The 24,458-nt window shown below is 43.3% G+C and overlaps 1 protein-coding gene across 6 annotated transcripts in view; it reads left to right on the top strand.

Moving 5' to 3' along the window:
- Positions 1-24,109, top strand: part of HIPK1 (homeodomain interacting protein kinase 1) — a 71,366-nt gene extending 47,257 nt beyond the window's left edge. For 3 of the 6 annotated variants that reach the window (XM_044283466.1, XM_044283464.1, XM_044283469.1), the window contains 10 exons: positions 370-532; positions 1,451-1,673; positions 4,079-4,203; positions 13,255-13,389; positions 17,412-17,554; positions 19,185-19,370; positions 20,265-20,477; positions 20,848-21,092; positions 22,085-22,218; positions 22,894-24,109. In XM_044283466.1, coding sequence (XP_044139401.1) covers positions 370-532; positions 1,451-1,673; positions 4,079-4,203; positions 13,255-13,389; positions 17,412-17,554; positions 19,185-19,370; positions 20,265-20,477; positions 20,848-21,092; positions 22,085-22,218; positions 22,894-23,391 — 2,065 coding nt within the window. In that variant the 3' untranslated portion in view covers positions 23,392-24,109. The remainder of the gene's footprint in view (positions 1-369; positions 533-1,450; positions 1,674-4,078; positions 4,204-13,254; positions 13,390-17,411; positions 17,555-19,184; positions 19,371-20,264; positions 20,478-20,847; positions 21,093-22,084; positions 22,219-22,893) is intronic. The other 3 variants (XM_044283465.1, XM_044283468.1, XM_044283467.1) reach the window with 3 other exon arrangements.
- The last annotated feature ends 349 nt before the right edge of the window (positions 24,110-24,458 follow it).

Genomic DNA, 24,458 nt, shown 5'->3' with positions numbered 1-24,458 from the left:
CTCCATACTGACTCGTTTGCCGGCAGTAGATCGTGATTACACAGCGCAATCTACTGCTGGTAGACGATAATTTTTGTGTGCTCACAAACAATCGAATTACCCAATGAGCAAGCGTTTCGCTCGTTCATCAGGTAATCGGCGGTACATTTACACTGGCAGATAATCGCTAACGAGCATTGTATGAACGCTCGTTAGTGATCATTTTAGGGATTCTCTCCCCGTGTAAAGCGCCCTTAAGGTGTATAGTACCTGTTTATATGGGCTTCCTTTACTTCAGGGTGCAGTACCTTTCAAATTGTTCTCTAAATGTTGGTCTCATTTTATTTTATTTTTTTCAATATTAACGTTATTCTATCTCGTTATCCACAGTGTAAAGTCATGTTTTCAGAACATGGAGATATGCAAGAGGAGAAACAATATGTATGACACAGTGAACCAGATTAAGAGTCCTTTCACCACTCACGTGGCTCCTAACACAAGCACAAATCTGACTATGAGTTTTAATAACCAGTTGAACACTGTGCACAATCAGGTATGTAGGCCAGCCATGGCAGCTGCACACAGGGACTTCCCTGTAGTCGCCATCCTTTGTACATGAGGGAGCAGGTCATTACATGGGTAGCGTTTCCTTCAGATATCTCTAGTTTTATCAACGTTACTGAGAAAGTGTCCCATACTGCTCTCTACACTAGCTGGTACCATCCAAGAACTGCGTCACAGGCATCTCGCTCTTTCCCTTCTGGAGGAGTGCTAATCTGTCTCAGTAGTCACGTGCCATTGATTTGGCTGGTAGTGGTAATGGCGGCTTATACAGAATATTACCACTTCCCGACTGGCAGGGACGGTAGTTGCGGGGCTGGAATGGTGGGATTCTCAGAAGGCGAGTGCTGTCTTTTTATAAAAATAAAATAAAAATTGTCCAGACACTCCCTCATATTTCATGGATTTCTATCCCCTTTAAAGAGTTTGGTCACTTTCTAAAATAAATCTCTAATATCCTAAACCTTTGGGCACTAGCCTAGAAAACCCCGATCCCCCTGATATCTTACCTGAGCACTCCGGTTTAGTGTCCCCACTGCCCATGGATATGGTCTACAGTGGGCGCTGCTTCTTTTGTACTTGCGCTGAAAACAGCCAGTGCACACGCAGATACATGCATTGAATGCTTTCATACATGGGTCAATCAAGTGCCTGCCGCCATCTTAACTGCAATGGGGCGGTTTTCAGTAGTGGGGGACACTGAATCTTGGTGGCCGGTAAGACGTGAGGGGCAATGGGTTTCCTAGCCTAGTGCCCATAATGTTAGGACATGGCCAACCCCTTCAACTGAGTCAGGCATCTAAAATGCAGACCTTTCCAGCTGTTCATTTCGAGCAGCTGTTATGGTTACAGGCGTGTGACTGGTTTGGAAAATCTACCGGATGTTTTAACCCTTTTCTTTCCCTTTCAGGCTAGTGTGCTGGCTTCAAGCTCTTCTGCTACAGCGACTCTTTCCCTGGCTAATGCTGATGTGCCATTGTTAAACTATCAGTCAGCGCTTTACCCCCCATCTGCTGCCCCAGTGACTGGTGTTACCCAGCAAGGAGTTCCTCTTCAGCCTGGAGCCACCCAGCTCTGCACCCAAACAGATCCATTCCAGCAAACCTTTATCGTTTGCCCCCCAGCCTTTCAAGGTATCTTGTTTTTTTATATTTAGCTTAGTGTCTGCTCCTATTCTATGCACATTAAATGGACTGTGTCATCAGAAAATGAACCATTGTTTGAATCACATTTGTATGTTAAACATGTCTTTTTTCAGAATTTTTTGTTACATTTTCCATGTTACTTTCTGTACTTAGAAATGTATATAATCCAGATTTTTTTTTACACTTTCACATTTCATGTCAAGACTAGGGATGAGCAAACTTCTGTTTTCAAGTTTGGGTACAAGGTTCGGGATATCTAAGAATTCCGTTAGGCTGGTTTCACACGGGAGTTGCGGGAACATGCGCGTTTTTTGCGCGCAAGTACAAAACATTTTAATGTGATTTGCACTCGCATGAGAAAAATCGGCATGTTTGGTACCCGAACTTCTGCACAGAAGTTCGGGTTAGGTGTTGTGGATTGTATTATTTTCCCTTATAGCATGGTTATAAGGAATAATAATAGCATTCTTAATATGGAATGCATAGATAAATAGGGCTGGAGGGGTTAAAAAAAAAATATAATAATTTAACTTACCTTAATCCACTTGATCGCGCAGCCCGGCTTCTCTTCTGCCTTCATCTGTGAGGAAAAGGACCCGTGGTGACGTCACTACACTCATCACATGATCCATCACCATGGTGCTGGATCATGTGATGAGCACAGTGACGTCACCACAGGTCCTTTTCCTCACAGATGAAGGCAGAAGAGAAGTCGGGCTGTGCGATCAAGTGGATTAAGGGGAGTTAAATTATTTTTTATTTATTTTTTAACCCCTCCAGCCCTATTGTACTATGCGTTCTGTATTAAGAATGCTATTATTTTCCCTTATAACCATTGCGTTCTGTATTAAGAATGCTATTATTTTCCCTTTATAACCATGTTATAAGGGAGAATAATAATGATCGGGTCCCCATCCTGATAGTCTCCTAGCAACCGTGCGTGAAAACGCACCGCGTCCGCACTTGCTTTCGCATGCTTGCGATTTTCACGCAGCCCCATTCACTTCTATATGGCCTGCGTTGCGTGAAAAATGCTGAATATACAACTTGCTGCGATTTTCACGCAACGCACAAGCGATGTGTGAAAATCACCGCTTATGTGCATAGCCCCATAGAAATGAATGAGTGCGGGTGCAATGCGTTCACCTCACGCATTGCACCCGCGCGGAAATCTTGCCCGTGTGAAAGGAGCCTTATAGATTCCGCTACCACAGACTAAGTTATGGTCTGTTGCAGTGGAATCCATAATGGATTTCTTAGATAACCTGAACCCGAAACTTGTATGCCGAACTTGAAAACAGAAGTTTGCCCAACACTAATCAAGACTTTCTGTTCTGTACAGGTAACTTTTCAGTAGCCACCTCATTATAATCACAGATAGAATTACAATGACAGGTACCGCCTCTATATAGATAACACAGGATCCACCATTCACAGTAGGTGATATCAGAGCTCATCAGCTCCCTCCTGACCTCTGGACAGGTCACAGAGCATGCCTAGAAAACTCTGCCACAGAAGTCAGTAGGGTCCTGTCCATTGTCTGTGGCTCATGTAGCTGCTCTTAAAAGATCACAGACAATGGGGGCATATCGCTAGGTACAGAGCGGGGAAATGAATGGAGGGCGCATGCACAGCCACCCTCCATTCATTTATATGGGGCCACCAAAATAGCTGAGCGCTGGCTCGGCTATTTCCATCTGCCCCATAGAAATGAATGAATGAGTGTGTGGTGCGCTGCCATTCACTTCTATGGGAGCAGCACTTTGTGGTGGACGGACCCAGGGAAATCCGGGGTCCTCCAGCCACAGCTCTCCCCGCTCCATTCTCCTTGTAGGCGTGGGTCCCAGAGGTGGGGACCCGCACCTATCAGACATTGTCTGTGATGGGAATACCCCTTTAACATATTTTATGTCTAGTGGCCAGTGTAAAAACTGCACTATTTTATTTATATTTTTTTAAACATTGATCATTTTACAGTAGGAACTGAGATGAATGTGTGAAGGACAACTTAAAGGGTACCTGTTGTTTTCTAAAACTTTTTACATGTCGTAGTAACATGTCAAAAGTTTTGATTGTTGGGGTCCAGGTGCTGAGGCCCCCACCGATCGCACCACTTAAGGAGAAGCAGGCAAATCTGGTCACAGCAGAAGGCACCAGAACCCTTTGTTTCAGTGAGCAGTAGGTTCTCAGCACCAAGACCCCACCTATTTTATGGAGCGACCATTACACTTTCATGAATGGAATCATGCTTTCGGTAGTCTGCCAGGGCTTGGGAAATGGAGAAATAGTTGCTTCCCCTTCGTTGACCACTCTGTTCCACAAGCATTATGTGAAGTGTTATTTTGCTTGAGGAGCTCTCTTCATTGTTCATTAAATGCTTTCTGTTTCCCAAGCTGCTGGGCTTCAAGCAACTGCCAAGCATTCCGGTTTTCCTGTTCGGATGGACAGTACTGTCCCCATTGTGCCCCAAGCTCCTGCTGCCCAGCCTCTTCAGATTCAGTCGGGGGTCCTCACACAGGTAATTCAATGGCAATGTGAATGTAGCATATTTAAGGACAAATTAACTGGCGTGGTGTAAACGGAGTGACTCGTGTCTAGAGAGGTGAAGAGTCAAATGGAACTTGGTTAAGAATTATGGTTTAGCTATTAAAGGTTATCCCATTCTCTGATCTGCTGGCACACTTCTTGTTTGACTCTGCATGTGTACCCCATGTTCACCACCAGCCATCCTGCTGACCTCCACCCTCCCCCATTTGTCCATGTCATGTTATTTTGATATGCAGCTTTATTATTACTGTATTACCTCTTACATTTACCGTAGATCTACTGGTAGACCTCTGGCAGCTCCTTAGCGCAGTGGTCAGCCTTGATGTACCAATAGATTACAGACTTGCATGGAGTAGATCCTGGGCTGCGTTTAGTTCAACGCTGTGGACAACCCGGTCTTCAGCCTTGAATTAAAGCACTTTGAGTGCGCTTACTCATTATTTTCAGAAATCCCATAGGACTGAATAGAGAGAGCTGTGCATGCGTGGCCCCCTGTCCATGCTGTCTTTTGAGATAGGTGCAGGTCTCATTTATGACATATTCTTTGGATACGCTATAAATGTTCACATTAGACAACCCATTTAAAAAGGCAAGTAGATGGAAACCAGCTCGCGTCACTCTGGTACGGGTAAAAGGTATTCTTTTAGTGGGTGTTAGTGAAGGCCTGTACTTGTTACCAGTAATGGGGGAACCCTGATGATACTTAAGGGAACCTGTCTGGGTCCTCTAAACCGCCAGCATGTCACCCCACCCTGTCACGAGCAGCCATTTTGCTTTATGTAAAATATTACCAGAGATATGTGTCTGGCAGCTTTGGTGTATGGGTATTGGGCAGATGAAGCCAAGAAGAGGGGGTTTAGTGGCCCCAAACATAGTGACAGATTTCCTTATCGTCCTGATAATATTTACAGTGTGTTCTGATCATGGCGCCATTAATGTGGGGTACTAAAAAAGTAATAGACGTGCTCCAAAAATGGTTGTTCTCCGTCACCAAGTTCATACAGATACTTTTATTTATTTTTTCTTGAATTGGGTCGATCTTCAGAGCCTTCCATAGCATCCCAGTAGCTTTCCTCATCTCACAAGTTGCTTAGATGGCAAAAAATGAAGAGGCCGCAGTGCTTGCCTGAGCTCAATGGCACCTTCAGACATTTGATTCTGGAGATACCCAGAGAGTCAGTCCTCTATCGGATATGAATGAGGTTAGGCCCCTTTCTGAAGGGCTATCTGATCAGGCCAGCTTCTTGCTGGCAGAAAAATGACCAATATTATACAGAAGAATCTGCAGTTATCACTGATCAGTGTAGGGTCCTAGAGCTTTGCACTTGTTCTTCAGTTGTCAAAGTCCCATTTAAAAAAAAAAAAAAATTGCACATTTATTGTGCGATTCACAAGTCCTAAGTTCCTGGCATCCTTTTTCTGATGTCCTCATTGGAAATGTAACCTGGGTGTGCACTGCCTATGATTTCAGTAATAGATGATGGATTTGGCGCAGGTCATCACAGGCAGCATTTCTGGTTTCTCAGAGGCACGGTCCTGTGGAAATAAGCTGACGTCATCATGATCATAAAACCTCGCCATAAATGTGCCTAGGTACATAATGTGACCTGACGCGGTATCTTCACAGTTTAGCGGCTTTTCATTACCTTTGCTTGTCACTATATATTGCTGTACAGCCACATTAAAATTGTTTTTTTTTTTAGTTACTGTATATAAATGCACTTTTTTGTTGTTGTTTTTGTGTTTAGAGAAGCTGCATTCCTGTTCATCTCTTAGGCTATCTGTGCGGATTTTCATGTGGAAAAACTGCAGAGTAATATTGTACCAGCAAAGCGTATTTTTTTATTATTTTTTTCGTGCAGAAAGTGACCAGCCGCATAGATTGTGAAAAATAAAAAAAGTGTGTATATCTGCAGACTTTCTGCAGGACAGCTCACCCCCATGTGCAGGTAGCTTTAGGCCTAGGTCAACTGCATGTATTTTCCATCTGTGTGTATATTGGACTGTGCATGGTCCCATAGAAATCAATAGGGCAATTCACATCTCCATTTCTCCACACTTACCAGGGCATGCACTACTCTGGTTTATATTAAAAATTGTCCATGTGGTGTGGGCCCAACACGGACAATAATTAATATGGCGGCCTGTATCCGGTCTTACGGTAACACTATAAGAGGGGGTGCGGACACCATTTCGAATGCTTTCCAGGCTGACATATCTGAGGGAGCTCTCATCAGGACCGTGACATTGATGTATTTAGTGCACAGGAAATCATTCCATTAGTAGATAAAGACATGCATTTTTGAGAAGCCATTTATCTTTGTTCCCAGCCCTGTCCTTACAGCAAACATAAAATGGGCCATTTTTCTGCTCCGCGTCCACTCTCCTCAAGCTAATTGTGCCCATGTGAAAACCGATCGTGGCTTACGTACAACCATTGATCTCACAAAGTCATTTGTCTAAAAATACATCAGGCAGCTTCGGAAGGAAATAGAAAAAAAAAAAACCTGGAAGAAGCCGTGTTTCATTGAGTTTCTAATGGAAACATGACCTCAGAAAACAGACTCCTGGAAACTGAATCGAGGCCTGTGAATCAGCGGCACAGCAATGGTGCAGGTGGAGGATGGGGGCTGCATTCCTAATATAGTTTCCCTTCATTCCAGCCTCATGACTCGGTCACCAGGCTTTCATTTTTCTTCGATGATCATTTTCTCTTAACTGTTTAAATGCTATGAACCGGCATGGCCCATGGTCGCTAGGAGAAACCTCAGTAAGGTGGGGTCTCAATCATCTGACCAAATGAGATCACAGGTCTTCCACCCAAATCTTACATGTGACCCATGGATTGATCTTTCATCTTAAAAGGGAACCTGTCACCTGGATTTTGTGTACAGAGCTGAGGACATGGGCTGCTAGATCGCTGCTAGCACATCCACAATACCCAGTCCCCATAGCTCTGTGTGCTTTTATTATGTCAAACGATTTTATAGATATGTAAATGAACCTTAGATGAGTCCTGTCAGAGGAGTCCAGCTTTCTCTGACTCTGAGCCCAGCCATGCCCACTGTGAAGGAGCCCAGCCACGCCCCGCATACTCCGAATCTCCTCCTTGCTCCCCGACGTCACAAAGCTAGAGCACCGTAATCTTGCGATGCGTGAGCTAGTGCATGCACAGGGAAGGAACACCATGCCGACACTGCGCATGCGCTAGCTCATCGCGAGATTTCGGCGCTCTAGCTTTGTGACGTTGGGGAGCAAGGAGGAGATTCAGAGGATGCGGGGCAGTGCTGGCCTCTGGAAATGTTAGTAGCCTCATTTACATATCTATAAAATCATGATTTTTTTTTTTTTTTTTTTTTTATTATACACAATAAAAGCACACAGCTATGGGGACTGGGTATTGCGGATGTGCTAGCGGCCATCTAGCAACCCATGTCCTCAGCTCTATACGCAAAATCCAGGTGACAGGTTCGCTTTAAAGGGAGTCTGTCATCAACATTTCACTTTTTTAACCCTTCCCATAGCTCCCTAGCATGCTTACAGTTAATAAAAACGTTACCTCTTTCATCAATCCTGGACTTATAAAACCATCAAAAGCGATCTTTATAACATATGCAAATGAGGGCTCTCAAGTACCCAGGGGGGGCGTTACCCTCGTAGGTGCCCTACTTGCTCAGCCTTTTCATTGCTTTCCCCCCGCCCCTTCCGAGGGTAACGCTGCCCCTGGGCACTTGCGAGCCCTCATTTGCATATGTTATAAAGATCGCTTTTGATGGTTTTATAAGTCCAGGATTGATGCCAGAGGTAACGTTTTTATTAACTGTAAGCATGCTAGGGAGCTATGGGAAGGGTAAAGTCAAAATGCTGATGACAGACTCCCTTTAAAGAGAACCTGTCATCCCACTTCTCCTGTTACTTGTATCACTATAATTCCTTAGAACGCCACATTGTATTCCTCCCGTTATGGACCTCTATGTCCATCATAATATTAGTTTTTTTTTTTTAAAGACTATACCCAGAGTGTATGTATGTGTGTGTGTGTGTGTGTGTGTGTGTGTGTGTGTGTATATATATATATATATATATATATATATATAAATATAATATTAGTCGAAAAAAATAGAGCAGCACTCCAGGATAATGTGGAAAATAGTGGTTTATTGACCCATAGGTGATGCAACGTTTCGGCTCCAACATGAAGCCTTTCTCAAGCCCTTTTGAGCTTGCACCTGCAGTATTGTTTATAGGGAAAAAAAAAAAATAACCATTCCATTGATCCGGATGTTCAGAGCAAGTTTAAAGGGTTAATAATCTGAGTGACCTTACCGGACTGCCCAGTCTGACACCGCCTTTCCTCCTGCCTAATTCAGCTATGCCAGATTTATTCCTATGATTTTAAAGTAGTTCTTCCATGGATGGAGTTTGGCTTATATATCTCATCAGTATCTTATTTTTGTGCTTAAAAGTAGGGGTGGGCGATATGGCCTAAAATCTATATTGAGATATAATTTTAAGCATGTGCGATATATATCGCGATATATTGTTTTCTATATATTGGGGGGGGGGGGGGGGTTTAAACTTTTTATTTTTTTACTTTTTTTAAATAACTATTAGCCTCTTTAAGAGCTAGAACCCTTGACATATTCACCCTAATAGAGCACACAACAGCAGGGAGATGACCATGGCAGCCAGCCTCTCATGTGCCCCCCAGCCTCCCCCCCCCCCCCCCAAATCATTGGTGGCAGTGGGCAGTTCCGATCGGAGTACCAGCAATGTAATGTGGGGCTCCGATTGATTAACCTGGCAGTCAGAACACTGCTGAAGTCCTGGCTGCCATGGTATGTTAGTGAGCAGCATTATACTCTTGTGCGCCGTGGCCGCCGGTTGCTCCTTCTGTCTGTGCGGCGCATTGCTAATGCTTATAGCATTAGCAATGCACCGCACAGACCTATGAGAAGGAGCGGCCACTGCACACGCGAGTATAATGCTGCTCACTAACATACCATGGCAGCCAGGACTTAAGTAGCGTGACTCCTGGCTGCCATGGTAACCGATCGGAGCCCCAGCATTACACTGCTGGGACTCCGATCGGAACTGCCCACTGCCACCAATGCAGAGACTGAAGAACATTCCCGGCACCCGACCTCTGACAGGACGCTGTGATCTGCGCGATTAACCCCTCAACTGAGGGGTTAATTGTGTTGGATCGCAGCGTGCAGTCATAGGGGCCGGGATATGGCCGGCACAGTCATTGGTGGCGCAGTGGCCACGGTCCCTCCCCCCCTCCTCCTCCTCCTCCTACTCTGTTCTCATTGGTGGTCAGCGGCAGCCGCGCACAGTGGGGCGGGAGGGACTCCCTCTTTCTCCACTGTGCCGGCTCAGGAAAACATGGTGCACACCGAGAGCGCAATCATATCGCGGTCCGGCGATATGCACAAAATCCATATCGTGGCACAAATTTTTATCGCATATCGCCTATATCGCCCACCCCTAAGGGTTTGACATCCTGGAAATATTGATGATCTAGCCTCAATATCAAATGGGTGGGTGGCCCGACATTCAACACCCCTACCCATGAAGTGTTTTTCGCAGCTGCTGGTTCCGGAAGCAGAAGACTATGTCCACTATGTAATGGCCTTGCTGGTGTACCCCACCACCACCAGTCTGATATCCTGAGGATAGGTCATCAATATCTTCAGCCTAAAAAAAACCTTTAAAACTCTGTCCCTTATTTGTGCCCCACATTCTTAGTTGTCTGGTATGTTGGTTCTAATCCTCACTTGTGTGCTCAGGCCTTTAACAAAGCTTGCCTCCTGGCAGGCTCCTCTTATCTAGCTGTCGTTACTTCATACATACCCTTGTGGTGGCATTCTCTGTGTGTGTGTGTATATATGTGTGTGTGTGTATATGTGTGTGTGTGTGTATGTATATATATATATATATATATATATATATATATATATATATATATATATATATATATATATATTAATTAGTGTGTGTGTTTCTGCACAGGAAGGTCTGAAAATCTCACCCTCTTGTCGTTGAATGTATTTTTCTTTTCTCTCACCCCTTAGTCTGTGTTGAACTAACGTAATGTCAGCACTGCAGCACCCAACACTGAGAACTTCTTACCATAAATTCATGTATTCAGTTCACTTTAGATATTTGCTGAAATATTAACTATATAGAAATAAGGTTCTGTTCATATTTGCAGTGTTGCATCCATCAGACAACTGACTCCAATGGTTCTTGATGGATCCCGTTGCCTTCAGGATCCAACGAGGTGTCCAGCAATTTGTCAGAAAAAAAAAAAATCATGTTTCACAATTTCTTTTTTCTATCAGATATTTCTGAATCTGATGGCGGCTCCTAATCGTTAGCTTTTCAGTCATCTTTTTTGTCAGACTTTAAGGAGCGTAGGGACTGTATAGGCTTACTGAAATCATATAGGCCCATTCATAATCTAGTACAGCAGTCAGATTTTCATTATTAATTTTGCATGGTAAAATATTTTGCCAGTTTCTCAATTATTGGCCTATGAGCTTGAGACTTTTATGAAGTGTTTAGGTCTTGATGAACAAATAGGAAATTTCAGAAGGTGGAAGAATTCCTCTCTTTTAATTCTCCACTTCAGACACAAATTGTGCACCTCCAGTGGTCCCTCGCCTAGTCCAGGGATGGCCAACCTGCGGCGCCCCAACTGTTGCAAAACTACAACTCCCAGCATGCCAGGCAGTCTACAGCTATTAGCTTACAGAAGGGCATGGTGGGAATTGTAGTTTTACAGCAGGTTGGCCATCCCTGCCCTAGTGGATCACATGCAGAAATGGAAGACTTTCTTGTATCTGTGCAAGTGAAGTAAGGGAACTTTTGTGACCGTCCATTCATCTTGCACTTGAGTTTTCACGAACATTCACCAAGAGTTTGGTGAAGGTTAGGACCTAGTTGCTTATTTTTAAATCGGATTCTTAATTTAATTTTTCTTTTTGTATAGCTTTATTAAATATGATGACCCCCAGAAAGATTGAAGGTAACAAAACCTCATCCCTGCTCTTCGTATTAAAAATCCACAACCCTCCCAAGGCAGTTGACACTTTTTCTAGCTAATAATTGAGACCATAACAATGTCACATTATGTCCCTGTATCATATGCTGGCAGGATCCAAATCTCAAAGTAGAATATGTAATCATTGCACAACCAAGAAACTATTCATCATATACTGACCATCGATAGCCATGTTGACTACAGAAAACACCCATCTCTAAACCCTAACGAGCATTTCCATTTCACGCAAGCTTTTCTCGCCCCCTAGTGGATGCAGCGATCACCTAGCCGTAGCCAGTGAATGACTCCAGCGGTGACATTTTCTTGTCATAAGGCCTCATGCACATGACTGTGTTCATTTTACAGTCCGCAAATCCGTGAAATACAGAAATACAGATGTGGTCAGTTTTTATTTTTATTTTATTTGGGTGGACATATTTTCTCTTTTTTGCAGAACGGACAAATGGATGCTGAAAGCACATGGATGTTCCGCAAAAAGTTTGAACATGTCCTATACTTGGCCACAAAATGCAAACCACAGACTCATTGAGGGCATTGGGTTCTCAAAAAATGTGGATGCAGCACAGATGGTATCCGTATCTTCTGGATCTGCTGTTACCAGACCACAAAATACATAGTCATGTTCAAGAGGCCATTCAGGCATATATATGGAGACCAGTGGGGGATCCAGAAAGTGGTAGCATAGAAAATAGCTGGGGATTGGCAATATATTTACTCTCTCTCTCTAAGCTTTTGGTAAAAAAAAAAAAAAAAAAAAAATGGGCTGGACAACCTCTAAGAACTCAAATTTTTGGTTTCCTAGAAGTGTGGCCCTATTGTGTAGATGCTTTGTATTGTATTACTGTTAGTTTAGTTTTAGATGTCTCTATCATTTTGATATTTAAGGATTTTGAGAAGATTATGTATGAGTTAATTACACCGTGTTCAGCCGTTATTACTGTGATGGATCAGTTCTGAGGTGTGCAGGTGCAATAATATTTCACATGACGCAATAGCTGTATTTATAGGATTATTATTATTGGGACTTTTTATAAGGTTTCACTTTTCGTGATTAGTTTATACCAACAATAACCTCAATTGGTTTTTGGAAAATCTGATAATGTGGTGACTACTTACTAAACACTGTAGTCATGTCAGTAAGGTTTGTCCCTCTACATCTTCCTAATTAACTGCCTTAAGAAAATAATAATTTAAAGGGACCTGTAACCTCTCCGGACAGGCCCATTTTAGCCACTAATTGCATCCCTCTTGTAATAACAGTTCTGGTGCACCTATTCTTATGACTCTATGAAATGGCATTCCTTTATTATTCCTGCTAGAAGTTATAAATGTGCTGCCAGTGTTACACCCATCTGGACCTTCATTACAAACGGCCAGTAATTCATTTCTAAAATCTAGCAGGAATATTAAAGGAACGGCACAACATAGTCATAGGAATAGATGCTCCTTGGGGGGTGTAAGTAGTTACTAAAACAGACATGTCCGAAGAGGTGACTTAACTTCCATAAACATGATCCTTCGCTGTTTATGTGCACAGTGGTGCCCGCGGTCACCCACTGTGCAGGGCACTACCGCAGGCTGCAAGACCTGGAACGGAGCATTGCTGCAGTTTCCATAAATCAGCGCTTCGCCCCCTTCATTATCAGGATCAGTGGGGACCTCAGAGACCGGACCCCACAGATCATAAAGCACTAACGTATCCTAGTACTTTGACATGGGACTGGTCCACAGTGGGACGCCCATATATCCTTTTCAATTGGGTATGCATTGGGCTGTATTATAGCACATTGCCATGGACAGGCATAGCAGAAGATCCATGGGTTGGAGTGTATTAGTCTTGTTTCGTACTTTTCCACACACGGAGCATTCCACATGGCAGTTCTCATGGTACTGTTAAAGCCTATGTCCTGCTGTAAGTACACTGTTTCACTCACCTCCTAATCTACGTTTCAGGGAAGCTGTACCCCACTAATGGTAACAACTCTTCATCCACACGTAGCAACCATCACGCCGCAGTATGCGGTACCCTTTACCCTGAACTGCGCAGCCGGGCGGCCGGCGTTAGTAGAACAGACCGCTGCTGTACTGGTAATTTTGTTTCACTTGATTGTGTCCACTAACAGTCTCCTTTTCATATATGTATTTCTGTTTTCCTTTCCTCTTCTGGTAGACCGTTTCCGAAGAGCATGGAAGCATGAGCTCCATCTTGTGGCTGTGTTCTTGCAAGCGGCTCGTTCTTAATGTCTTCTTCATTTTTTTTATTTTTTTTCCCCGTTTTATTTCCTTTTCCAAATGATTGCCACGGTGCTGTCTGCCTCTTATGTTTCAGCCTGGCTTTCTTTAAAGCAGCAGTTCCAATGAGGGGCTAAATTGCGTTTTTCTTCCTACAAAGCAGCTTTTCCCCTTTTTAATCGTTCTTACTACCAAGCCTTTTGTCTGAAGGTTTCTAAATGTAGTTGATGTTCAGAAAGATTTTGATGAGCTGACATCCACACTGATACCCCATGTACACTCCAGCTGTATGGTCACTGAAGTATAAAGGCATATGTCTGAATGGAGCAGAACCTTGAGGCTGGAATGAATTAAAGCTATAGTAGATGGTGGCACAGTTTCCTTTTCCTTCCCTTAAAAACACCTTAGTCACCTAGAGGGATTCTCCCTATCTGCCTATGCACAATAAATAGGGGTCTCTCCCTTATGTGAAGGCACCAAGTGACCATATGTTATTCCTAGGTTAGTTTTAGGACACATGAGAAATGAGACCAGTATAATACTTTCTAGGGTGGTGAACCACGTGGAGCCATGGGTTATTCTGACTAAAGAGGTTTATCAAAATCCAAGCACAATTGAGTTGAGGAGAGTAGAGTTGGTAAAGGGATAAACCAGTCCCTCTGCCCTGATGGATCTGACACTGGGCGTGAAAAGACGCCGCTGCAAACTGAGCAGGACAGTTACTGAGGTAATCATCTGATGCCCAACAAATACTAGGACATTTGCATGATACTTGCTTCATATGGGGCAGTTTCCTTGGCAATTGTCCTGCATGGCATGCAGAAGGGTCTCTTCATGCCTGATATCGGATCGATCAGGGGAGAGTGGCTGAACAACCCTGTTAACCTGTAAGACATCTCTTAAGGCCCCCCAGCCCTTTCAGCATAACCAGAATGGCAGATGCCGGCTCAGGTCCCTCATGTTAGAGTATTGCAGATATCTCCGTACCTCTACGCTGATGGAAGTCGCTTCTTTGCATGCAGAAGTGAAATTCTGGTTGCTTTTTTTTATTTACTTGCTTGTTTTGAAATTAACCTTGCGAATGACTTGAAGAACCACGTGTTGCTGGCTCCTACAACACTGAAGGCTTCTCAACCCTCTGGAGTTCAGTGGCTTCAGCAGTACCTTAACCAACATACCCCAAAAACTTTATGCAGCCATTAACCCAATCAATGAGAGAGCTTGTTCTGTACCCTCAATGATATTGCTTTTCCACAGATTCTTGTTTGAACTTAAAGGTGAGCTAGACTTAGGTTCTGAGAGAGCAATTATTTTGGATGAGCACTTCATGACTCCACCAACAAAACTGACCTCGGAGGTGAGGCAGATGACATGGCATTACTGCACACTGTATCTACTGGTGACATTCAGTATGGATCTAATTCCTCACATTGAGTCAGAATTTCTTAATGAAGTAGGACCTGGTCAAGTGCTGCTTGACTAATCCATAGCGTCCTTTAATACTTCATGGCAAAATAGAAGAGACTTCATGGTGTTTAAATTCCATAAGTCAGATTCTTCTTATGCCCTCATAAAAAAATGGAAGGAGAGGACGTTGTCATCAGGCTGTTACTACATGAAGAATGTGTGCGTCTTCTTCTGTACAAAATTCTGATATGTCTGGTGTAACTGTTCCTGATGCGGCATCCAGAAAAAACAAAATGCAAAAAAAAAATATTGTAGACCATGTCCTATTCTGGTCCGTTTTGCAAACGAGAATAGGCATTTCTGTTGAAATGAGAAAAATGTGGAATGCGCATGGAAGGTAACCTTATGTGAATCCATGATTTAAGGACCAAAATTCAGATATGGTCGCTACCTTATGCTGGGGATAGGGAATCTGTATCCTGAACCCGAAAAATCCCTTTAAACGTGAGGATTGTTGCCTTTGCAGAGGGTGCTAGATTAGACATCCAGCACCACATTTGCGCTAATTAACCCCCGCACATTCGTCACTACTCATGCCAAAGATTTTCTTTCTCTCTAGTAATCTAATGGTAGCTCACCTTTAGTTTACCAGCCAGCTTGCCAGTGGATTCGGTTGCCTTTCTTTTTTTTTTACCGCTTTGCCTAAGTTTGCATTACTCCATTGCAGAGCTTTGCATATTTTGTCCTTCCTTTGTCAAAAGCAGTTCGTCGCTTGGAGCGCCAGATCTCTACATCACATCTGGGATGTTAGTTCTTGCTCTGTATTAAACTTTACGCTTTGTCTTGTGCAGGTGTTGGCTTATTGGAAAGAAGCATGGTGTGATTTAACATATTTTTTTATTCAACTTGATTTTCTCCTTTTTGGGGTTTTTAGTTAATTTTTTTGTTCTATTTTATAGTGTTTTTAAGTATGATGCCAGGACCGGTGCATTGTAAGACTGGGGATATGTCACTTGCAGAAGTGCTTTGCGAGTCCTGCTCATGTTCTGTGAGATGTGCTGCACTACATGGTTTTGTGCCAACCAAAATGGAATATTTTAGATGTCATTTTAGAACCGCTGGTCTCGTCTGCGTGAAAATAATTATGCTTAGAAATCTTTGATCATCACCCTGGTCACTTAAAGGGATTGTCCAATTTTTGGGTTTTACTCCCTAGCTTGGAATAGCTCTGGAAAAATCCATACTCGCCTGCTCCCCGCTGACGCTTTCTGGTTCCCCACCTATCTTCATTAGTCTTCCAATTACCTTCCCTGGCTGTAAACCTAAAGATTAATGTGTTCAATGTGGACATTGACAATGATTAAAAGGATTGCTTCATCAGGACGACTCCTATCATTTACCCTATAGAGGCATATATACATCTGTCGGCTCTCCTGGTGTGTTTTAGTTATCTGGATCAACTTTGTGTTGTACTAGTTACTCCAGCTCCAAATGAATGAATAAATTGACAAATGGATGTTACAGGTTGGCGGTGTGCCCATACGTGTTGACAAATCAGTGCTAACAGTCAGAAGCTGTAGGGATGCACCCCTTTCACAAGGGGAGTGATTAACACCCAGTTGTTAATTCATTGTCAGGAGTCATCACAGAGGAACGGCACAGTTATGAGAGCAATGCTCCAGAATTTCATCATGTCATTTACCAACACGGATTAAAACGCAGCCAAGTGTATTCCTTACAGAAAATATGATGCATATAATTAATGTGCATATATTTGTTTTTTTACGTATTATGCAATTTTTGCAAAATTAGAACTTCTAGCATGTCCTCCTGCTCTTGCAAAAATACGTTAAGTTAGGGACCATTGATTTAGCCTGGAAATGTAGTGGCCAGTGCTAATACGGAGGTATTCTCTAGTTTAGTCTGTCTCGGAGATAAATGAAGGCGCAGTGATGTCATATGAGAAGACTGGTTTCTTGGTAGTGCATTGTATCCCTGACAGCGAGGTCACAGCAACACCAAATGTATAATTGTAGGGCTCCATAAATAGTTGTGTTTTTCCAGGCACTCCTTCAAGTCATCAGTCATGTTGCATTAGCAAGGTGTTAGCCTTCTTCTCTGGCAGTATTATTGTAGTGCATGAGCGCCCTTTGCCAAGAGCTTGGATGTCGTTCAAGGCCTCATTCATTTGCAGCCTCACCTCCTAGCTAATGTTATAGCTTTTCAGATACTTCCAGCCAGTTCCTTAGGAAGGGTTTTTGTTTTACTTGGTGTCAGATGTGTTGCGTTTCATAGTACATGGGTTGGTCACACACCTTGCTCTGCAGCACAGCCCAGATTTGCTTGGTTACTCTTCTCCAGCGTTTTCTCTGCAAGATGATGATCCTGGGTCTTAAAGACAATAAAGTCTCCTGTTTCGTTTTGAAGTGAACTAAAAAAAAGTATTTTTCTCCCCCCTTTGTGTTTTCCAGCAGGCATGGCCTGGTGGGACACAGCAAATCTTGCTGCCATCCACATGGCAGCAACTTCCCGGTGTCGCCCTTCACAATTCTGTTCAGCCAACAACCGTGATCCCTGAAACCATCGGAAGTAACCAGCAGCTCACGGACTGGAGGTAAGGTTCCTGATGACTTTTTACGGTCTCTCTAAATCAAATTTAAAATTGTGTTAGGGCTTGTCTACATGGGCACACGAGCAGGACAACTGAGGGAAAAAACTTTTGTATGAACCGATTACTGGCCTGATGAGCAGAATGCCGACGCCTGTTTGGTATCTAATCGATAATGCCCAAAAAAGCCATCTTGATGCGCCATAAAGTTCCTTTGCTTAAAGGAACTGTATGGGGGCAAACAATCATAGTTGGGATCGTTCATTGCCATTCAACAGTGAAGATCGCTAATGTAAATGCAAGCTGGCAATGATCGGGATTGAACGTTTATTCCTGACCATGTGACTGGGCCCTTATGAGGTCAGTACGCTAGATGTTTTCCAATGTTTGGGAAGCTTTGCTAGTCATGTACGGCTTTTTGTAGCCTGCTGAGCCTTCATAGTAGATCAAAACCAATGACTACTTGATGTTAAATATTGCAGTGCAGATCACATTTCTTATTTTTCTCTATACAGTAGGCAGGCGATGTATGTATGCTACTAAATGGCACACGGTTATACAGGGATAAGGAGAAAAATCAAAAAGAGAGTGTTAATCAAAGAAACCCCTGGGTGGGACTCCAGAGGGATCAAGGAATAACTGCAGGGCGCCAAAGGACGGACTAGGAGAAAGGATCGAGATAAGGGAAGGCTGCCAAAGGTGGTTATATATGTACGGATAACCGTTACATAGAGAGAGGAGAAGAATAAAAAGGTAAATAACCACAGGGATGGCGTCCTAGTCGTTCTTTAAGGCAGTTTGGGGTACTTATGAAAATGATGTAGGGCCTAGCCGGTAAGCGCCAGTTACTTATTTTGACCAGTCTATATATCGGCAAGTGGTATGTTTTTCATAGTGTAAAACAATGTGTCATAAAATAATAGGATCATCATAACATCCAGAAGCTGAAGGATATAAAGAAACAATAATGCGAAATAGACCCAGAAAGGGACTCCCTTCACCAGGGAGGTGTTTTGTGGGATAAAGCTCAAGACAAAACACCTCCCTGGTGAAGTGAGCCCATTTCTGGGTCCATTTCCCATTATTGTTTCTTTATCTACATCCTCCACCTTCTGGATGTTATGATGATTTTATGATGATCCTATTTTATGACACATTGTTTTACGCTATGAAAAACCTACCACTTTCAGATATATAGACTAGTCGCAATAAGTAACTTGTGCTTACCGGCTAGGCCCTACTTTCAGAAGTACCCCAAACTGCCTTAAAGAACGACGAGGGCCATCCCTGTGGTTATTTACCTTTTTAGTCTCCCCTCATACAGTTATACAGTCAGGAATTTTATGTTCAGGCTGTCTGCAGAAAGATCTTCCTGATGCGTATTCTGAATGTGCATCACATTTGTCTTGTAAACCGAGCCCTTATAAGTTGTCCAGGTTTACTTCCATATCCAACAGGCTTATGTGGTAGGTCAGTATCAGTAAAGCATACTATGCCGTGTATAGGCCTCCATGGTTAGGTGGACAACCTTTTGAATAGGTCAAGATGTCGGCCTATATCTTGTATCCTAAAATGTCTCATGCATTAGAAAGCAAAGAGGTTGATATGCTTAGTGTGCTTGTCTCTCCTATATTAGAAATGCACATTCCCATGGAAACCAGTATAGCGCCCTGATGCAGCAGCCGTCATTACTTGCCAACCACGTGACCTTAGCTGCCGCTCAGCCTCTAAACGTTGGGGTTGCTCATGTTGTTCGACAGCAGCAAAATGGAAACATGTCGGCAAAGAAAAACAAGCCGCAGCAAGCACAGAATAATGCCAAGTAAGGGCTGCTTTATTAGACGCCTGCTGTCATTGTGTTTTTTATATACTTTATGTACTAGGTCAGAAAACATCAGGTTATTGGCAAAAACAGCAGCATGGTAAAAGGCAAAAAATGCCCCCAGAAAATTCTACCAATTTCTACAATCTACACCATCAGTGCGGTCTAGCTGGTATCTGCCCATTCCGTGCAGTTTTAGCTTTCCTACAGGAATATGACATTTCATTGCAGTAGTAGTGAGCGGCCAAACGGCCAAGCTTGTCTGGGCCCCATAATCATATGGATGCCCCTGATTCGGGAACTCATTTTTACCTTGTGGATTTCTGACAGCTGTTTTCTAGACTGTTTAAAAGAACAATTCTGACAAAACAACTGATCATTCTCTGCCGTGGCATAATCTGTGTGTCCATCGTTGGGATGCAGACCTGTCTTTAGGCAGAAATGTGTTTTCCACTATCCCACCTGACTACAACCAAAAAAAAGCCTAACAGGGAAAATGAAGTCTTCAGCTGTCACCCTCATTCCTGTCACAAAAAGGTGGAAGGAGAAGTGGAATAGTCAGTCATACCAACTACTCAAATTCCAGTTCTCATTTTTCACAGGCCCAATTTTTTTAATTAAATCTACAGACTGACCGGTTAGTGCCTCCTCACGTAGAAATCATGAAATGTGGTCTGATAATCCTTGCTCTAGAATCCATGAAGTAATGGGCACCACCAGAACTTCACTAAGATGAGGGACCATATGAGACCTGGTGCCTCTCGAGTAACAAAGCTAACTTACAACTGTCCTCTAATACATACAGTACATGGCGGCATCTATATTGAGAAGGTAGATTTAGGGACACTTTCTGTGCTACTGAGGTGTTATCTGATAACTGTCCATCCTTTACAGGACCTTGTCTGCGTTGGACATCATCCCATCCCAGGTGTATTCACTTGTTGGAAGTAGCCCTCTCCATGCCTCCACATCCTACAACCATCTTCTCCCAATCCAAGAACAGCGACAGCCCATAGTAATCCCTGATACTCCCAGCCCACCTGTGAGTGTTATTACCATCCGCAGTGATACCGATGAGGAAGAGGACAGCAAGTACAAGCCAGTAAGGTAAGCCTGGTAGGGGTTCTATTACCTCCTAATCACTTGGGGGTCCACACCTGTCACAAGAACAGGGGACAACAAGTCCCTTGTATGAATGGAGCGGTGGTGCGATTGCGTGACCAGCACTCCATTCACTTCAGTGGGACTGCTAAGTACAATAGTCACCTATCTTCATCAGTCCCACAGAAGTGAATAGAGTGGTGGTCACATATTCACACTACAGCTCCATTGGGAATCTCAGTTTTTATGAGTGGTCGGTGTCCCAGCAGTCGAATCCCCATCAGTTATACATTTAGCTCCTATCCTTATGATGCACAATATCTTATAGTTACCTGATGTTTGTATAGATAATTTTTTTTTTTTTTTTTTTTTTAAGCTCTGGTTTGAAGATGCGGTCTAACGTGATCAGCTATGTAACAGTCAACGACTCTCCGGATTCTGACTCCTCTGTCAGTAGCCCATACCTGGCGGACCAGCTTTCTTCTCTTAATGGAGTACACAGTGTTTTCGAAGTTCCAGGTGGCAGAGGACCTCATGCACAGAGTTTAAGTTCCCGTACCATTATTGTTCCCCCGTTAAAGATGCAGCCTCACGATTGTAACCTGGACAATCACTTGTCAGGTGGGTTACCATTTTCATTCCTTTCATGTAGTGAGGTGGTCAAATCTGCTGACTGAGCTATGTAAGCAACAAGTGACTGCTCCAGCTGACTCCTGATCTGATGAGTGACTGGGGAGAGCCCTGAACACTGCCCTCTGGACACTGGTCCCAGCACCAGAACTATTGAACCTCTAATTTCTTGCTCATGCACATAGCTGTGTGCGCATTGCTCTCCCCATTGCATAGGTTGTTGTGTCAGAAGGTTTAAGGGGGTCAAACTTGCTGATATACTCCTTTTAACCCTTTTACTGCCAGAATTCTGCACTTTCCTAGGTGGATGGACAGTTTTTGCTGTGCATTGGTTTGTTCCTGCAAACAAGAACCTGAGGACCTCTCCTAGTCCACATGTCGGTGTAGTAGCTACCTACATTTCTCATTTCATAGTTCTTCAGTATGTATTCTTATGCTTCTGTTTTGCAAGCCTAGAAGTTTATGAATAAATTGCCAGCAATCTGGGTGTTAGCAGATATGGTGTGTCCCTCCACAGTCTAACATTGGCAACACTGACTGGATAGTGTCAGACTGTAAAGCAGGCCTCCTCAAACTGCAGCCCTCCAGCTGTTGTAAAACTACAACTCCCACCATGCCCGAAGCTGTTGCAAAACTACAACTCCCAGCATGCCCGAACAGCCTACAGGTATCAGCCTACAGCGGGGCATGGTGGGAGTTGTAGTTTTACAACAGCTGGAGGGCTGCAGTTTGAGGATGCCTGCTGTAAAGGAACCCCCCAACTGTTAACACCCAGCTGCACCTTTATTGTTGACAGTACATTCATATACTTCCAGTAAGAATAAGAGTATTGACACAGCATAGTGTTACGTGAAAAGATGCCCCTGGGGAATGCATGGATAATATATTGTGTATTCACAACTCTATTATAATACTTTGTCTGACCATCTATGCTGCCGCCACTGCACTGTGCCCCTCAGTCTGACATTATGTTCTCTTTTCAGGTATTCTAGGCAACTCTGGCAAGTTGAAGACTTCTGCATCTTCTAGTGGACAATCATCTGGTAGTTGCATCTCCCAAACAAGCTATCGTTCCCACCGCATGGTGAATGGAGTACAGCCCCTCAATCTCAGTCAGGTAGGTAGCTGCTTTCTTCATCCATTACACACAGCTCATAGCTTACAATGTTTTAAACAGTAGGTGTGTTCGCATTGAGTTTAGGAGCAAACTGGGCGGCTCTTTAACGAATAACGAGTTTCTCTAGGCCACGTGATTTAATTATACTGAAATTCCCTTAGACTTGCACGTGGCTGTGTTCGTATTTCGGTCCACAAAGTACAGATACCTTCCGTGTGCACTCTATGCTTTTCTCACTCCTGTCAATAGAAAGGGCTATTCTTGGCCACAAGGATCTCCAGAGCTTGTGCCCTGTATTGAGCAGACGCCAGCACTTAGCTCAAACTGGAGCTGGTCAATGGGGATTTTAAGAATACAATCCTGGGATCCAGGATTCTAATTGGGGTCTCTGTTACTGGTTTATGCTGCCCTTTTCCTATAAAGTAAGATTTATTTTGACTTCTTGGAGGTTCACTAAACTCCAGCCCAGGGTTTTTATGCTGCATTTAAGGAATTCTACAGTAAACTTTGTAAGGAAAGAAACTAATTGTAGACCTTTACCTGCCTTGTTAACACTTTGAATGTTGGCCTTTTTTCTCTTCCTGCCTAATTTGTAAAAGAGGAATCTCTTCTGCACAGAAGGGGGTGGAGGTGATCCAAACTGTGACAACTCATTTCTCTGCTTTAATATTTCAGAACCAGCAGCCAGCTTCCATGGCATCCCAAGAAAGAAGTATAAATCCTCCTCCTCGCAGACAACAAGCCTATGTTGCTCCTCTCCCATCGATTTCTCAGGCACCCTTCACTTTCCAGCACAGTAGTCCATTGCACTCTTCTGTGCACCCTCACCTTGCTGCAGCTGCGTCTGCCACCAGCCACCTAACAAGCCAGCCTCATATGTACACGTACGCTCCCACCACTGCTGCATCCCTGGGGTCCACCACGTCAATAGCTCATCTGTTTTCCCCTCAGGGCTCCTCAAGGCACACGACATATGCCACCCATCCCAGTACTCTGGTTCATCAGGTTCCAGTCAGCGTGGGACCTAGCTTGCTGACCTCTGCCAATGTGGCTCCCGCACAGTATCCGCACCAATTTGCAACCCAGTCATATATCAATGCCTCTAGGGGTTCTGCACTCTACACTGGATATCCTTTAAGTCCAGCAAACATGAACCAGTACTCCTACCTATAATTCAGAATCTGGAAGCTTTTATTTTATTTTAGTTTTTTTAGTTTTTTTTTTTTTTACTTGACTGTTATACAGCAAGATTTGCTAGAAGCACGCTTGGAGGAAAAGGGGCTCTCTTCCTTAACGACTGCATTGTTGTAGTCACATTAAGCTTGTTCAGTGTTAATTCATTCTGTGGTTTTGTGGATCACATGTTTTGTAGCATTCTCGTGCATCGTCCCGGAGCATAGAAACTGCGTTGCCAGCGAGTCGGGCCTCTCTTCTGCTGAAGACGGATAGCTGTGGACTGCAATTACATTATCCACTGTTTGCTGCGTTTTATTCTTTAGTAGATTAGATGAGATGTTTTAGCTCTTAAGTTTTTATTTTTTTTATTTCTTTTGTTAATTTCGCCTACATATAAGCTAATATTTTATGTGTGATAAATGAAGTATTCATAATGCTTTTGATTATGCGCTTTCAATCTGTAGTTATTAGGTTGAAATGTTAACTTTTTATCGTTATTATAATTATTATTTTAGACTGTGCTTTCAACTGATTTCTTTGCTTCCCACAAAGTATTTTTCTGGTAATAGCTGCTTCTTGGACTCGTGGATATACATACGACACTGGTGCATATTATGCAATTATTTAGTTTTTTTTTCTTTTTCTTTTCAGTCTTCATAAAAAATTAATGTGACGTGGCTGTATTACTCAACGTGGCAATATGTTATTGGCTCTCGGGGAAGTTGATTTATTCATTTGATTTTTATTTCCGTAGTGTATAAAGGAATCTAGCATGAACGTCTGGACAATATATGGTTAGCACCATTTTAAATTGGACTTTTCTCTGCACATAGTAATCTCATTAAAGTAAAGCTAGGCACCAGTGCAGCAATACGTCTGCTCCGCCAGGCATCCCTCTCTGTAAATGACCATTACATTTCCAGGCTCCACAAACCGAATACTTTGCTGCTATGTGTCCCAGTTTTACATAGGTGCAATACCTCATCTGCATAGGCTGGGGTGTATGCCAGCAGCCACTGAATTAGGACCTGAAATTGTACCCTTCTCCTTATTGCATGGTTGAA

The sequence above is a fragment of the Bufo gargarizans genome, chromosome 3 (assembly GCF_014858855.1).
Source record: "Bufo gargarizans isolate SCDJY-AF-19 chromosome 3, ASM1485885v1, whole genome shotgun sequence".
NCBI classification, from domain to species: Eukaryota; Metazoa; Chordata; class Amphibia; order Anura; family Bufonidae; genus Bufo; species Bufo gargarizans.
The sequence above is the reverse complement of the archived record's forward strand: the minus strand, read 5'-3'. Positions and strand labels throughout refer to the sequence as shown.